The sequence below is a fragment of the Salvelinus sp. IW2-2015 genome, linkage group LG7, assembly GCF_002910315.2.
Source record: "Salvelinus sp. IW2-2015 linkage group LG7, ASM291031v2, whole genome shotgun sequence".
Classification (NCBI taxonomy): domain Eukaryota; kingdom Metazoa; phylum Chordata; class Actinopteri; order Salmoniformes; family Salmonidae; genus Salvelinus; species Salvelinus sp. IW2-2015.
Genome location: NC_036847.1, coordinates 14,154,601 through 14,172,168, shown reverse-complemented (window position 1 = coordinate 14,172,168; position 17,568 = coordinate 14,154,601). Strand labels below are relative to the sequence as shown.

General features: G+C 43.3%; 1 protein-coding gene across 4 annotated transcripts; it reads right to left on the bottom strand.

Annotated features, from left to right (window-relative positions):
* Window positions 1-5,828: 5,828 nt before the first annotated feature.
* Window positions 5,829-16,147, bottom strand: LOC111966450 (minor histocompatibility antigen H13). 4 transcript variants are annotated; one of them, XM_023991083.2, is made up of 14 exons: window positions 15,766-16,124; window positions 14,767-14,802; window positions 13,863-13,961; window positions 13,490-13,572; window positions 13,292-13,380; window positions 13,092-13,177; window positions 12,456-12,581; window positions 12,128-12,185; window positions 11,757-11,840; window positions 11,059-11,095; window positions 10,858-10,960; window positions 10,653-10,738; window positions 7,124-7,292; window positions 6,415-6,510 (listed from the first exon to the last, which is right to left on the bottom strand). In XM_023991083.2, exons 1-13 carry the CDS (start codon window positions 15,991-15,993, stop codon window positions 7,151-7,153), a joined length of 1,257 nt encoding a protein of 418 aa, XP_023846851.1. In that variant the 5' UTR covers window positions 15,994-16,124; the 3' UTR covers window positions 6,415-6,510; window positions 7,124-7,150. The 4 variants fall into 4 exon arrangements, with proteins under 4 accessions (XP_023846853.1, XP_023846854.1, XP_023846851.1 ...); XM_023991085.2 differs by lacking the exon at window positions 7,124-7,292 and having other exon boundaries at window positions 5,829-6,510; XM_023991084.2 differs by lacking the exon at window positions 14,767-14,802 and having other exon boundaries at window positions 15,766-16,147.
* Between the last annotated feature and the right edge of the window lie 1,421 nt (window positions 16,148-17,568).

Sequence of the window (17,568 nt, the reverse complement as noted above, 5' to 3'; positions counted from 1 at the left end):
CTGGCCTCTCAAAGGCTCTCTTTGGCTAATCCCCTTGACTAAGAGGACAAATTTTGGTAAACAGAATTGGGTCACAAGACATAAAGAGGTGAATGTGCACCAATTACATCATAGGATTTCCTGTAAGAGAGTGAAAGAGAGAGAGAGTGGACGGGGTGTGTGCTTGACAGTGGGGGTGCAGGGGAGAAGGAGTTGTTGTGCCTCTGCTCCCGTTTCTGTGGAGATTTCTTTGACGATTCCGTGAGAAAAAGAGACATGTTGGAACTTCGGAATTAAGTATTTCACATGGTTGGTTCTCCGTTCACCCCTCTCTCCCTTCCTCTTTCCCAATACCGCCTCCACTATCTATTCTCCTCTGCCTTTCTTCACCATGCGTCTTCCCCCTCCCTCTCCCTCTCTCCAYTTGACTGATTAACAGGGTAACTCGTGTCCTCTCTCTCTCTCCTGGCTGGAGGAGATTCCACAGGAAGCCATGATGTAACCCAGCCTGGTCTGGATGGACCTCTTCAGGCTGCATGGCAGAACACTCTGTGAACCATCGGAACCAACTCATCACACAGACAGGAGATTAGTGTCCAGGCCTGAGTCTGGTCTGATCTGCTCTAAGGCAGGAGACAGCATTAGGCCAGGTCTGGGAGGATGTCAGCTGACGCATGGCCCCTGTGTCTGTATCTGTCACTGTCGTGTGGCCAACGTGAAGTGGTGCTGTCTAGAGTTCTCAAACTCAACTCTGGACCTCAAAGCCAGTTCCATTGCATTTTTCATTGTTCCCCTCTAATCAGGGACTGGTGTAGACCTGGGTCACCAGGTGTGTGTAATTAATTATCCGGTAGAATCGAAAACCATCAGGCTCCGGACCTCGTAGGGTAATTGTTGAATACCCCTGCATACAGGGAGGCACCAGGATATCTGATCACAATGCTGACACAGTGGACGGATCAGAGACATTTTACTACTGCAACGGCTATTTCTTTAACCTTTATGTAACTAGGAAAATCAGTTAAGAACAATTTCTTATTTTCAAAGACAGCCTAGGAACAGTGGGTTAACTGCCTTGTTCAGGGGCAGAACGACAGATTTTTACTGGGGGATTCGATCTTGCAACCTTGCAGTTTCAAGTCCAACACTCTAACCACTAGGCTACCGAGTACAATCAGAACMCAGATAAAATCAGGACAAATGACGCATGTTAGCACCAGGTATAAACAAGGCTTCAGTCTGCCACACACACGTTTCAGTAGCAGCTGGTTTTGATCAAGTTAATACAGTGGTTTTGGAGACAGGGGTCTTAAAGATGATGTGGTTATGTATTGCCAGGCTGCTCTGATACATAAGTCATCACAGTGAGGTGGATTTGACATTCTGTTTTTCTCCTCTATCATACCAGGCTCACTCCAGTCCACAGCTGTAAAAACTGAGCACAGACTGTTCAAAAGCATTGTATGAGTTTGTTATTTTTTCTTACTGAACGCACCAGATGTGGGACTATAAATTAGAGATTAAAAACACAAATGATTATTTTTCGGGACAACTGATGAATGTTGAACATAGCCAGTAACTGTAAAGTAAAATGTTGAGAAAAAAGAGCAACACAGCGCTGCATACATATTGACTATAGCGTTAACACTTGAGGGGGCGATAGACCTCCCCTATGTGACTCCACCAGTCTCAGTGGTCAGCTAGCAGCAGAGGGGTAGAGGGTGGGGCGGTGCCGGTGGGGGGCGGGATCAGAACAGATAAAAATGAGGTTGTCAAGAGAGGGAGAGACCAAGTCACTAGGCAACACCCTGACGACGGGCTGGGGCTAATACATGGGCTTGTTTCAGGGGGCATGACACGGCCAGAGGGTATGGTCCCTCTCCCTCCCAGTGGGCCCCCCCAGAAGCACACCTGCATGGGGGACGGGGGGGGACGGGGCAGCAAAGACTGCCTGGAAACAGCTCCACTACAGAGCCCCTAAGAGGAGAAGATACAGCAAGACAAGAAGAAAGGAAGAAAGAGAAAGAGATCTGCAGATGTTCCAGCTTTGAAACCCAACCCCCCCTCCATTAACATCCCTCTATCCTGCCTGCATTATTCTACCATTCAACTACCCCCCCCCCCCACACACACACACACACACACACAGGTATAGTGCATTGTTGCCAAAAAATACTTTAAAGTACTACTTAAGTAGTTTTTTGGGGTATCTGTACTTTACTATTTATATTTTTGACTACTTTTACTTCACTACATTCCTGATGAAAATAAATTCCCCTGATACCCAAAAGTATTTGTTACATTTTGAATGCTTAGCAGGACAGGAAAATGGTCCAATTCACACACTTATCAAGAGAACATCCCTGGTCATCCCTACTGCCTCTGATCTGGCGTACTCACTAAACACACATGCTTCATTTATAAATGAGTGTGCCCCTGGCTATCTGTAAATAAAATATTGGTTTGTTTAATATAAGGAATTTGAAACGATTTATACTTTTACTTTTACTTTTGAGACTTAAGTTTATTTAAACGAAAAATACTTTTAGGCTTTTGCTCAAGTAGTATTTTACTAGATGACTTTCACTTTTACTTGAGTAATTTACTATTAAGGTATCTTTAATTTGACTCAAGTATCACAATTGGGTACTTTTTCCACCACTGATTGTTGCTAAGGGCCTACCACAAGACCACAGCTAGCTAGTGTTAGCTAGTGTTACATGTCTCTCTAGCTAAGTGTGTATGTGTATTTGTAAGTTTTTGTTCTTAGATCATGTCCCCTGGCCACAACGTTCAGGCCTGTTGGCTCTTCTTTACCTCTCTGTAGTGGCATCAGTCTCACCGTAGCGCCACCGGCCCAAGGGGCATGGTTTGCCTGTTGTCATGACACTGTGAACTGGTGCAGAGTGAATGCTGGGAACTGAGTTGCATCCCGGGACTAAGCAAACACAGCAGGGCAGAGACCCATGAACACCAGAGGAAGTCCCCCCCCAGACCAGTCAGATATTAACTGAAGGAAGGCTAATCTAACTGGCTATATAACATGGTCTAAAAGAAGTCAACCTGGCCGAAGGGTCAAAACCATTATCTTTTCATGGGCAAGTGTGATAAGACATTTGAACTCATCTTCTATCAATGAGAGTCTACTGTATGTCTTCAGGATCCAGTAATCTTCCTGAGGTGGGAGAAAGAGGCTGTGTTATAAAGTGTTTATTGTGTGCTCAACGATGATAACACATCCACATTTCCTATCTACAGGTAATATGCTAATTCCAGTTGTCTTGTCTGTCCACAGAGGTCATTGTGATTCCTAAAGAACCTCCCCCTCACAGACACCAAGGTGATGAATGTCAGATATAGTTGTCATGTTTTAGTAGCAAACGGCTGGACGTGTGAGAGAGGAGACAATAGGTCTTTTCCTCAGACTCTTCATAGCTCTCTCTGTCAGTATCACCTGGCTGCCAGACTGTCTCCACTCAAGTAGCCAGTCTGTCACCAAGTTTAAAGTAGTATTAGTTGTATGCATAGCCATGGAAGTGGGGGGTGCTGAGGGTGGTGCAGCACCCCCTGATAAATCACAATAAAAAAATATTTATCTAAAAAAAAAAAATGTATCACCAAATTAGTACACTAGGCCTTTATTACTCCTGTATGAGCAAAGAAAAACACTTTCAGCAGAGCACCCTCCCCAATCAATGACATCATCACCCTTAGCATAGGCAGAACTAGCAGCAGTGTCACCTGTTTTTAGATGAGTCACAAAGACACATACACAACAACTTCATATTTGTTTCCTGCGCATCTTAACCACAAGGGGCCCTGGGCAACGTTCCTAATGTCGCTGTCCAATGTTAACAGTACAGACTGCAAAGGGTCTCCAGGATAGGGGTGTAACACATTGAAGCAGAGGGATGAATCCGGGGTCTTGCTGAGACATTTCCTCCTCTGTTTTCTATCTCTCCCAAACCTCTCTCCTCAGTGTTCCCCAAACCTCTCTCCTCAGTGTTCCCCAAACCTCTCTCCTCAGTGTTCCCCAAACCTCTCTCCTCAGTGTTCCCCAACAATGCTCGTTGAGATCACTGTTCAGTTGAAGTGAACTACTACACCCCCTTGTGGCATCTTTGCAATCTACAATCAATCACGCGATCCCTTGAGACCACTTATCCTCTAACACTGCTCTAGGAGGGACATCCTGGTAATTCCTTTACACCTCCTCACTATCCAAGTCACCAGATACCTGTCAGCTTGTTTGTCTATCTGCATATCTCTTGACCAGTCTGCCAGTCTGTCTGCTTTCACCTGAACTATGGATGGCCATGAGAGGAGTTTGAACAGGTGCTGCAGCAGTTTTACCACCCAAACAGCACTGTCCTGTGCTAACAAAAAAACAAATCTATGTATAGGTCACGTTCAAGTTCAGTGGAGCACAATGTCTGAAATCTAGACTGTCACCTTGACCAAATGTGGTTTGTTTAACGTCTGATCATTCTTATGTTGATGGTCTGTTCCAGTCCTTCTCAGACTAACAGGTTTGGCAGACAGACTGCAGGTAGTTCCTCTCAGCTCAGAATGACAGTTGAGAGGCTTGTTCCCCAGCTAATCAGCCAGTCCTCTAGTCGTCCTTCACCGGTCACTCAGCAGCTGTGTACTGTGGACGGAACAGAGACTCAAAGACACAGGCAGAGCTTCAGGTGCTGGAGTTCCTTGAGCAACACCGGAACCTGTATGACTCATCATCCTAGTCTCCTTCCTCTTACTTTTTCCATCAGATGTGTACTACACTCTGCCTCTCCTGCAGATGAGAATGCAGTAAACTGGTTTGTTTCACTGACAGCTTAGGTATTAGGTCCTGATTATAGTATTGATTATAAATAGTATTTATAATCATAGCAAATGTGCATAAAAATATCAAAATGTGATCGATTGCCCAAGTTCAGTTACTTCTTAATGCTATGATCTGAACTCTGAGCTATTATTAATTACCACTATACTGACCAACATGTCAGGTACCATGTAATTACACAAATAGATAGATAAATAGTATTTATAATCACCAGTTAATTAACCACAATAAGCCAGGTGTGGGTGTGTCAACATCAGTACAACTAGGTTAAAGAAAAAGACCAACACATTGGTTATGGTTCTCTACGGTGATATACGCCCACATTTATTGCAAACAAAATAGATATCGGCTCCTGAACACAGGCTCATAAYCTTTGACTTGCACAAGTACAATAGGAGAAAAAAAGATAAAACGTAAATTTCTTTAAAATGATAGGGTTACTGAACTTCACCAGGCAGTGTGGACATGATCTTTAACAAAACACATTTCTACAAAACTGCTCAATCTTAAAGCCCTAAAATGAAAAAGCTTCTCCCCTGTCTTTCTGAACCTGAAACGCACTGCTCCAAACTGCAAAAGGCCAGAAAGAAAATACATTATTAAAGCAAAGCAGTTACAACCTAAAGCAAGAAGAGGAATTATTTGTTCCTTTGGTCTCCTCTCTGAGACATGGTTCTTTTGACACTGTCTCCACCTGCAGGTACATTTCAGTCACTGCATGGGACCTCTAACTACAATACTAAATATAGTTTCCATATAACAGACTTCTCTGATTTGATATGACAGAGTATGACTCACGTAAATAGTAGTGTCATAGCAAATGTGCATAAAAATATCAAAATGTGATCGATTGCCCAAGTTCAGTTACTTCTTAATGCTATGATCTGAACTCTGAGCTATTATTAATTACCACTATACTGACCAACATGTCAGGTACCATGTAATTACACACATTACTAAATTGGCACAATTATACATTGAGACTAGTACAGTAGTACATAGTTAGATGTCTTCGTTGAAGCCAAAGACTTCCAGACCAGAGAAGCCAGGTGCCATTCATATAGATACCAACGGTCGAGTTCCATGTCAAAGGTTAACTTCCATGTAAAGCGTGTATGACAATCGTAAACTCATCTCCCGCGTCCCTAACACCATCCTATTATACTTCACATTCTCTATGACAAAGGCATTTGTATATCAAAACCAAGAATGGACTTGGCACAGAGATCAAACTAGACAATCATTACAAATAAATCAGGCTGGGAGAGTAAAATGTTTCTGACAATAAAATAAATAAAAAAATCAGCTTCCTGTGATATCTCAGAACCCCCCCAAAACAACAACACTTATTCCATTTTAAAATTCTGGCCTTTCAAATGAAATAAAATAACTAAAAAATATAGAAGAAACAGACACCGGATAAGCTGTTGTACAATTTGTGTAACAAACCACTTTTGAACTACAAAATATCCCAATGTCAAAACAGTTATTTAATAAATCAGCCCTTTCCATGTACGGCACGGCACATGAACACCCTCCCAGGATGTGTGGAGAGGTGGGCTGATGTGAAATGTGGTGGCAGCCAGTGATGGACGAGCTCGTGGAAACGTTGTCGTCATTTATCTTTTTTCTCAGCCTCTGTGGCCTCTTCTTTCGCTGCAGCATCTTCCGGAGAGACTTCCTCGTACCTGTCAGAGTGGGAGAAAAGAATAGAAAGAAAATGTTTTCAATTAAAGGAGACAAATGATGACTAATAGCAACTTGGGGATTTCACAATTCACTGCACACAACTGTATGATTACTGAAAACAAACATGAAAGTGTTTTATGTTGATACCAAATAAATACACCAATGGGAGTGATGAATCCAATGCTGGCCCGGGACTCCGACAAACACAACAAAAAGATGTGGGTGAGCTGCAGCCCTGGAGAATGACTGGACATGACTAGTGGGGCATCTGAATCATACTCAGCCAAAGTAACTTATGAGCAATGCTTCAGAACAACAACAAAAAAAAAGGTTGGGTTTGGGCCAGATAGGCCCAGGTTCACTAAAATGAGTTGAACCATTCCCTGGACCTAGGCCACTCTCAGGAAAAGCCTGATATTGACATTTCGTCAAAGGAGAGAGATTGCATCTGCCAGTGCCAGAGGTCCGTCCACAGAGCTCTGGTGTTGAGGGTCAGAGCAGGAGAGAGAAACAGAGGGAAGGATACTGAACGCCAGGCAAGCCAGGGTTGATGACAGAGTCATGTCAGGGCAGGGTGATGTCAGGGCAGGGTGGGGGAGACATGGGGCGTACCTGCCCGGGTGAGAGGTGATCTGGTCACTACATAGGTGGGTTGTTGCGTCGCCGGCGTGGCGAGGAGGAGCTCTGCATTGAGTTAGCCAGGCTGGCGGGAGAGCCTGACACGGTGGGGTAGTGTGTGAGCCGGGGTGTGTGTGGCAACACCTCCTCTGAGGACTCATAGCTGAGCAGGAAGAAGAGGAAGAGGAGCAGGATGGCCAGTGAGTTGTTACAGCAGAGAAACACAGTAGAGAGAGAAAAGACTAGTATGCCAAAGTGAATTCATAGCTCTACAAAGGTGCTGAAAATGAAGAGATTAAGTGCTTTGCAAGACTGAACACAGTAGTGAACAAAGAATGAGTGAATATAAAGTGTGTCTATGTCAGAAACGCCAACAGTGTGACAGATGTGAACCAGTCAAAGTACGATGACCAGGAAGGTTAGCAGTTGGCACCAAGCCTTGGCACAGCCAGCTGACACCCAGGTCTCTTACCCTCTCTCCACATGCTTCGTGCCACCCCAAGGTCATGGCTTTGTTTTTACCATGGCGAATAACAAGCGAGGCGGCATTTCTGGCAGGAGAGGTTTGGGGAATGTTTCCTCTCCCTCCCCTGCCCAGGCCAGCCGCTGTGCAGGTGCTCGCCCCAGCTGGGTGTCTAACCTCTGCTGTTATTATGGCTAGTAGCAGTCAGAGCCTCCACAGCCCAAGTCACAGTGCTGAGATTACAGTCTAGGGGGACCAAGGCCTGACCCTGACCCAGTAGTGTATGCATGGATGAGTAGGTGCATGACAGAGCCGTTCACACGTAATACTCCAAGCAGCACTAGGTGGGAGAATGATATCTAAATCATTGTAATCATGTCAATAAACATTGAGGAGTCTAGAGGAGGGGAGAGCAATAGGTGGAAAAGGTTTATAAAGGTTTATATGATGAGTGAAGATCTACTTAATCTTGTAGGCACAAATGTCAAGATTAAGAGACAGGCAACCAACTACTTWAAAAAAYATATATATATTTTTTAAAGACACCAATAGCACTATTTGGTAGGGTTGAGCGGTATCCAGATTGTCATACCGTCCTCTCACCCTGGGATTTACGGTATTACCGGTATAGTAAACAAGGGGGCACCCAAAAAAATGACAAATAAATTGGGCGTCTATTACCAGAACGCTAACGAAATTAGAACACGTAATATCGAATTTCCATGGAGGTTGCTAGGTAAATGTGCAAACGAGCCCAAACAAAAGTTAAATGCAAAGACAGGGAATCCTGATCATAAAGTTATACATATACAGGTAGGAGCTACAGAATGTAATATTTGGTGAGTTAGGACATTTACAAGCGTTTTGACAAATGTTTGTCTCAAGGAAGAACAGTACTGGCTCTCTATCCACATGTCTACACACTGTCTGTGTGGAGTCTGGAGTTGTTAGGGCAAAGGGCTTGCCTGCTCAGAGAAGAGGGGGGAGGAGCAGATGGGCCCAGAACAGAGAGGAGGGAAAAAACGCAAGGAAATCAAGATGGCAGATGTATAAATAACTCATCCAAAAGGTTTTGACTTCTCAAACACGGCAGAAAGCTAACACAATATAATGCCCCATCACCTTATTAATTCAGCCACATACTTAGATAGCAGGTGAAACTAGGTGTCGTATTAATGCAGATTTCTGCGTTTTTCCATGCAGAAAAAAAAGATTAAAATGCATAAGAAATATCTTGCTGCGTTTGGAAAAACGCAGTTGTAAAATGCTTCGTATTGTAATTTCTGCTCGGCATCAGACTCATTTTGTGCTTCAGTTGCACTTCTCAACTCGGATGAGAATTCACAAACGGGCGTTCTATCAGCAGACAGTGCTCGGACTGATGTGTAGCAACTTATCTCCAGTACTTTTTCGCAATGTAACCAGCCAATTTTTTACATCCTACAAAATATTAGGAAATGTAGCGGGCTACATTCTTTATGATCGGCCTAAACAGAAATATGATGGCCAGGCATCGTTTCTTTTTCATTGTAAACTCCTTTACTTGTGTGGCTGCCAGCCAAACAGCACAAGTTGACTGCAGGTATTTACTTTAAAAATAGCTACAAATATTACAACGTATTGAACAAATTCAAATAAATAGTTTCAACGGTATAGCGGTATAGGAAAAGCATCACGTTCCCTGGTAGACAGCGCATTTGGAAAGTATTCAGATCCCTTCTCTTTTTCCACATTTTGTTACGTTACAGCCTTATTCTAAAATAGACTAAAATAAATGTTTTCCCCCTTCATCAATCGACACACAATAACCCACAATAACAAAGCGGAGAAAAAAAAAGGTGTTTAGAATGTTGCAAATGTATCATAAAAAAAACAGAAATACCTTATTTACATAAGTATTTAGACCCTTTGCTATGAAACTCGAAATTGAGCTCCGGCGCATCCTGTTTCCATTGATCATCCTTGAGATGTCTCTACAACTGGATTGGTGTCCACCTGTGGTAAATTCAATTGATTGGACATTGGAAAGGCACACACCTGTTTATATAAGGTGCCACAGTTGACAGTGCATGTCAGAGCATGTCAAGCCATGAGATCAAAGGAATTGTCCGTAGAGCTCGGAGACTGGATTGTGTTGAGGCACAGATCTGGGGAAGGGTACCAAAACATTTCTGCAGCACTGGAGGTCCTGAAGAACACAGTGGCCATCTTTTATAAAACTCTTCCTAGAGCTGGCCGCCCGGCCAAACTGAGCAATACGGGGAGAATGGCCTCAGGGAGGTGACCAAGAACCCGATGGTCACTTTGACAAAGCTCCAGAGTTCCTCTGTGGAGATGGGAGGACCTTCCAGAAGGCCAACCATCTCTGCAGCACACCATCAAGAAACCTGCTCCAGAACTCTCAGACTGGGGCAAAGGTTCACCTTCCAACAGGACAATGACCCTAAACACACAGCCAAGACAACACAGGAGTAGCTTTGGGACAAGTCTCTGAATGTCCTTGAGTGGCCCAGCCAGAGCCCGGATTTGAACCTGATCGAACAACTGGAGAGACCTGAAAATATCTGTGCAGCAACGCTCCCCATCCAACCTGACAGAGCTTGAGAGGATCTACAGAGAATAATACAAGAAACTCCCCAAATACAAGTGTGCCAAGCTTGTAGCATCATACCCAAGAAGAATTGAGTCTGTAATCACTGCCAAAGGTGCTTCAACAAAGTACTGAGTAAAAGGGTCTGGATACTTATGTAAATGTCATATTTCCATTTTTTTTTTTTTTATAAATGTGAAAACATTTTTTGCTTTGTCATTATGGGGGTATTGTGTGTAGATTTAATGAGGAAAGAAATCAATTTTAGAATAAGGCTGTAACGTAACAAAATTTTGAAAAAGTWAAGTGGTCTGACTTTCCGAATGCACTGTAGGTATATGGTATACCACCCAAGCCTACTATCTGGTGCTGCATGGTGGAACATGATAAATGTTCAATACCACTGGTGATGAGCTCAGAACTGATTAAGAAATGCCATGCTGGAAACAGGGAAGGTATTATATTATTACCTGAACATCTCTGTCAGTTCTCCTTTCAACAGCGCTACAACCACCGGAAATCCAATACAGGCTGGGACCAGGTACAGCAAGGCAGGCTGGGAAGGAAGAGAGAGTGAGACAAGTCAACCGGTCAGTAGCAGCCAAGTCTCGACATAAAGGTAACGCTTTCAACTGCATGTCACGAGTGTGAACTGGGAGTCTGTGCCTCACTCACCTGGGCATGTTTGAAGGTGTGCATGACCCAGATGGTCATACCCAGGCCAAAGATGTAGGCCAGGAAGCTGGTGTAGAAGTAGGTCCTGGTGTTCTTCTTCAGACTGGAGGGGGCAGGGTACAGAGAGAACATTAAACAGCTGGAAACAACTAGACTGGGCAGGGAGAGCAAGGATCTGGAAGGAGAAGAGTTAGTGCTCACCTGACATCAAAGCGGAGGAGTAAAGCAATGAAGATCCCTGGAAAAATAAATGCAATATTCACATTAACAGAGGGGCCAGTGCTCTTAAGGTGTCAGCATGCTTCAGTTCGGCTAGGTGAAATGGAGTGTGCTCGCATACTCCCTTAAAAGACCTTAACTTGAAAAACGAAAAAAAGCAGCAATAGTACTGTTTGTCCATTTTGAAATGTTATAGCCAGTCCAGTACGCACTTCCTCAAAATAGTCTGAATTCAAATCAAATGTTATTCAAATGTGTAGACCTTACCGTGAAATGCTTACTTACAAGCCCTTAACCAACAATGCAGTTCAAGAAAAATACTTAAGAAAATATATACAGGGGGGGGGTACCAGTACCAAGTCAAAATGCAGGAGTACAGGTTAGTCGAGGTAGTTTGTCTAATCTAAGATAGATTTGAGTTGTCATTAATTTAGACATTTCGGTGCAACAACCGAAAAAAAACCTTACCGAAGACGATGACGTCACAAAATGTCATAATATATGCACAACTGTTTCGGATGGGAAGCATGCGGACGCCTTCAGAAGAAAAATAAGCTTCAGCGCGAGGTGTTAGAGTGGAGGTGGATGTCATGCCGAAGTATTGCCCTCAAGTGGATGTCACAAGCCAATATGTACATAGAATTAGAAGCTACTGCTGAGTGAGGGGAATGTTGACTTGCCTGGAATGACAATATCTCCAAGACCCAGCATGGCAAATTGATTGGCACCTAGACCCTTCTGGAACAGGTCCTGGGGAAACACCACTGAGATCGAGAGAAGAGGGAGAAAGAGTTAGAAATAACTATGTCACCATGTGTCAGATGTGATCTAATTACAGAGACCAAAAGCAGAGCACACACACAATGACAGTAGTTGCTCCACAGTGACTGGGGTGATAGATGCTGCTTTTCAGACAGCCATATACTTAACTGTCTGTGAGACTAACAAAATACATTTACATAGCACCCATTAAAGTAAGGTTACACATTAAATACTGTCTATAAATATTGATTGCATTGATATTTTACAATAAAAAGGTTCCMTTACTCACACTTAATGGGTGCCTCGAACGACTTGGCCACGGTAACCATGACATTGGTGCCAAACACCTACAGGGATAACGGTTGTTTATTCAAGTGAATCAATTCTCCAAGCTTAACATTTTGGCAGGGCCTAAGGTGTATACTACACAGCAGGATCAATAAGTTAGGCAGCTAACTTGCCAAAATATATATAATTTTTTTTCAAACTCACAACCAAAAACAATCTACATTTAGCTTTCTTATCAAAGTTAGCTGGCTCATTGATCCTCCTATGTAGTATACCCCTCTGGTGTGTAGCCTAGTAGTGCAGTGGTTGGGGTTATTTGGCAGACTTACCCAGAAGACGTCATACACAAACAGCCCCCCCAGCAGGATGCAGCCAGTACTGACATTGTTTAGGTGCAGAAGCTCCACCCCATTCAGGGCGAACGCCAGGCCAAAGAGGTTGTTGGCAATCCAGTGCTGAGAAGAACCAACGAACACATTATCGAACAAAAACATCCACAACACCCAAACAGAAGACAAACGCAGATTAACCCAACCATAGAGAGCATTGAAAGAAACACGGAGGAAATTTTCTGCAGCCAATTACAGCTCTGTTAGTACGCCTGACCATTTGGTGTCTTCAACGTTTTATCATCTCGGACGAACTGTAACATTGGGTTTTGACCAGAGGCAACGTCTTTTGACAACGCGTCGCTCCAACGCTTCACATTTGCATAAAGTATAGCTCAACTTTTTCTAGCGCTCCTGTTGCAGGGTTCTCGCCGCTCATCTTCCCACAATCCCCCGCACATTTCTCTGCGTGCCCTCATTGAAAACGAATGGGGTCGGAACTTCTCCCGACGAATTCATTGTTGACGAAAACCCAGTGTAACACCGTCATCCTCTACACCCCAAACTAAATCGCCATGCCATAAAAAAACTAAAAATGACACTATTTTAACACGCTGTAGTGTAACTTCAACTGACCTTCTTGAGGATGTACCAGACCCCAACCACAGTGCTGATGACCAGGCAGATCATGTCCTTGGTGTCAAACTCATAGTTGACTATTTCTGTGGGAGGGAGGGTCATCAGTGACAAACATCCAGCTATTCATAAAACATACATGCTTTTACAGGCTATTTACCATATTACTGTTTCTAGCTTTCATTCCATTTCATCCTTACCTTCTTTGGTCTCTCCTGAGCCCTGAGTGAAGAGCAACTGGTACTGCTTGATGGGAATGTTAGCAGGGAAGATCCTGTTCATGAAGGGACTAATCAAGAGGCAGAAATTATGTTGAGACAGGCTATATAATCCAAGTCATCTAACGTGAAAGGAGATCTTAATTAATAAAGTGATATGAAACAAATCAAGCCTCTCACCTCATTGTATGAGACAGTGCCAAAATCCCCAGGACAAAGAAATACATTGACAGCAGCAAGTTGATGTACTCTTGTGAGAAAATCTATGATTGAAACGAGGCAAAATCATTTAGTATTACGAATTCCACCCTTCTCCACCTTTAACAGAGTATAACACCACTAGTCTCTGATCAGGGAGCTGAAAAAAGTGAATCAATAAGGACAGCATGCATGATGTGAGCATGGGGTGCAAGCAATGAGTAACACAGATACAGTACGGTAAAGCAGAGGTACAGAGATATGTGGGAGATTGGAGGGGAGCTTATTCAAATGTAATAATGCAGAAAATGATTCAGGACAAAGCATAGGAAGTGTTGCGAGTGATGATGCTCACTTTGAAGAAGAGGTAGAGGCCGAAGAGGGTGCAGCTGGCGATTATGGGGAACCGTGCAGCGTCCCTGCCTGTGATGGTCTCTGGCATGTCTGAGGAGTTCTGGGAAGAGACAGAAACAAGGGTTGAGTGGACAAGAATGCATACAAAACACACACACTTCCTAAGTACCTTCAAAAACACACAAAAGCATGAACATTCTCAAAGCACATTGCCAAAGTTCCTCTTCAGAGAGAAAGCACTAGAAGTACAAGCACTAGACCATATCAATATCAACCTGTCTCTTACTAAATCACAGTCACAACTTTTAGTGCCTCATCTCATCGCAGACTATTTCTAGTTCTTCACAAAATAAGTAGTTAGGTTTATGTCTAGTGGGACACGAACATGTGACCTATCTGAATGAAATMAGCTAATCTGCACAGGGAATATAATTAAAATGGGTCATTGTGGTGCGATGAGTAGCAAGTAACAAGACAGGACTGCAACGAACAAGCGATTCATTCTAAAGACCACATCTCCAGTTGATACTAGATAGAAGCCTTTAACATATCACCTTCAGTGTCAGTTTCTTCTATAGCACCGTCCTTGAACCCTTTCAAAGTTCACACAACCTGTTCAGTGTGATTCTGGTCAAGGGGACTTGGCCTGTACACGACAGGACCCACATCCTCATTGATTGGGCGCAAAGCAGGACTATGCCGAGGCCCAAACCTTGACACTTGGTGCCTAATAACCAAAATGATTTTACACACAAATGGGAGACATACACACATAGCGACACACTGTCATGAAGCATCTTCAAGATTGCCACGAACAATGAGGTGTCAGTATGAGGAAAAATATGTTTAAATAAAAATACTGTCGACTGACAGTGCGTGTTCTGAGTATCAGTTCTAATACTCACTCTGTACTCATAATCGCAACCATTTTCTCCAGCAACCTAAGGATGAAATAAGTGTTCAGAAAGTCATAAGCTGGGTATGCAGTAAACATATAGTAGGTAATCTATATTAAGCACCAGGGAAGATTCTAGCTGAGGCAGCAACCAACCACACAGGAAGGACTGCAGCAGGGTACCAGTTAGTTCACAACCACCAGAAAAGTTAATTCATTTCACGCCACTCAAAAAGCCTGTTATCAGTCATGTCAACAGATAACCAAGTCATGCATCATCATCCCTTTCCCTCCACCTACTGACTAGAATACCAATAGTGATGGCTGTATCACACGTGTAGTTGTGAAAATGAAACTGATTTGCATATTCCTACTATACATTAAGCAAGTGTCAGAAGGGCTTCAGATAAAATAATAGGCTAGGGCGTGGCTAGAAATTAACTGATACGCAATGGGTTTACCTAAACGTCTCCACTCATGTCAAAACAAATAAAAGTCGCCTAAACACTTGCACACGTCTCTCCATCACCTGCTAAAACCTTGGCAGTGACAACCTGGCTGAAATGAATGAACAACATCATGCCAGCTAGCTAAACGTCATGATTAAAAATAACATTGACCACTCAACAAAAACAAAATWATCTAACTAGTAAATTAAGCAAGCAAATGATCAGGCAAATGGGGTAACATATGGTTCATGACAGCCCCAGTCAAAGCCCGCCAGTCATTCATTACTGTTGTTAGCCARGCCTAGCTAACTGGCTAGCTACATCAGACTTGTCTGGATATGGAACAGAAACACTGACTGTGTAATGTGAGTGACATCTGGCTAGTGCTGCATGAGACTAGTGTGCGAGACACTTGACACTGAATGAGGGTCGTTGCATCCTTTGTTTATGGCCCAACAACAGGATCCAACAGTTTAGCGCTTCCCACTGTTAGCTGCGTAAACTACCTAGTTACTGTTAGTTAGCTAGCTACTTGTACATTGCAATAATGTTAACGTTACCTTGCTTTTGCCACAGTTGACTGACCGCAGTGCACCGAAGAAAATGGGCAACAGAGCCATAAAAACAAGGCTGCCATATGCCAGTGCCGTTCCCTCCGGTGTCGCCACAAACTTGGCCACAGTCGCGTTGACAGCGTCGGTACCATTTGAGTCAGTAGAATTCAGGCCATCCAGAATGAGAGGTGAAGTTTCGCTGGGTAAGACCGATCCTTGATCAACATCCGCCATGTTTGCAAGTTGTCCAACCCAAAGGAGACGTGTAAGCTGTTTTCGATCTATGAATACTGGTCGTTTCTCATTTAAGGTTGTTCTCTTTTGCTAAGGCCACGTTCCCTATCTCTTTGCCAATTGAAACACCTCTTCCTTGTTCTTGTTCTTCGGTGGGGTTTATCGGCGGTTGGCATCCAACGTTATGGTGCATTACCGCCGCTTACTGTAGTGGAGTGTGGGCCAGAGACAGGGAGAAACAAAATCCTATCGGCCAGCACCGTTGCTCTTAAAAAATWTWTWTTTTTTTGAGACTATATCTAATGACGTTCTACTCAATATACTCTTTAAACTAATTTCCTGTATCCCCTTCTCCCTCATACTAAATCTCAGCCTCTCTCTTTCCCTCGGATACTGCTGCTTGTTTAGCCAGTACATCAATTGCCTCGTTCCCCTCCACCCCCACATGGGCTGGGACCCAAGTAAATCTTATCGGTATACCCATCTGTCTAATCCTGCCATGGGTTTGTAGCACCTCATCAAGCAGATCGTGTCTGCTACTTGACCTAAAGGACTGGAGACTCATCAACACTGCACATGAATCCGTGCAATTAACTACTCTGTCTGGCTTGACTTCCTCCACCCACTGCAAGGCCCAACAGTATGGCCATCAGCTCCGCTGTATATACAGCCAGATGATCTGTAATACTGTACCTGAGAGTAAACATCATTGATCATGATTGAGAACAACAGAGGACTAACCATGCTCCCCCTGTGGTGTACCATTCTCTTCCTTGTTGGTTCACTTGCTGTCAATATATTGTTTCAAACCAGTACTTAACACCACCTAGTGGTATGGATGGTTGTTTTGGAGCAAATACCTTTCTTTTTTTATATACAGTTGAAGTCAGAAGTTTACATACACTTAGGTTGGAGCATTAAAACAAATTTTTCAACCACTCCACAAATGTCTTGTTAACAAACTATAGTTTTGGCAAGTCGGTTAGGACATCTACTTTGTGCACGACACAAGTAATTTTTCCAACAATTGTTWGCGGACAGATTATTTCACTTATAATTCACTGTATCACAATTCCATTGGGTAAGAAGTTAACATYCACTAAGTTGACTGTGCCTTTAAACAGCTTGGAAAGCTKCAGAAATGATGTCATGGCTTTAGAAGGTTCTGATAGGCTAATTGACATCATTTGAGTTAATTGGAGGTGTAGCTGTGGATGTATTTCAAGGCCTACATTCAAACTCAGTGCCTCTTTGCTTGACGTCATGGGAAAATCCAAAGAAATCAGCCAAGACCTCAGAATTTTTTTTATTTTTATTTTTTAGACATCCACAAGTCTGCTTCATCCTTGGGAGAAATTTCCAAATGCCTGAAGGTACCACGTTCATCTGTACAAACAATAGTACGCAAGTATAAACACCATGGGACCACGCAGCCGTCATACCGCTCAGGAAGGAGATGCGTTCTGTCTCCTAGAGATGAACGAATTTTGGTGCGAAAAGTGCAAATAAATCCCAGAACAACAGCAAAGGACCATGTGAAGATGGAGGAAACAGGTACAAAAGTATCTATATCCA

Excerpts from the sequence above, each read along its gene's own strand:
- LOC111966450 (XM_023991083.2), bottom strand. The coding sequence starts at position 15,993 with ATGGCGGATGTTGATCAAGGATCGGTCTTACCCAGCGAAACTTCACCT. Across the intron at positions 13,178-13,291 it reads CTCAGGAGAGACCAAAGAAG|AAATAGTCAACTATGAGTTT; the intron begins GTAAGGATGAAA and ends TCCCTCCCACAG. Across the intron at positions 10,739-10,857 it reads ACACCTTCAAACATGCCCAG|CCTGCCTTGCTGTACCTGGT; the intron begins GTGAGTGAGGCA and ends CTTCCTTCCCAG.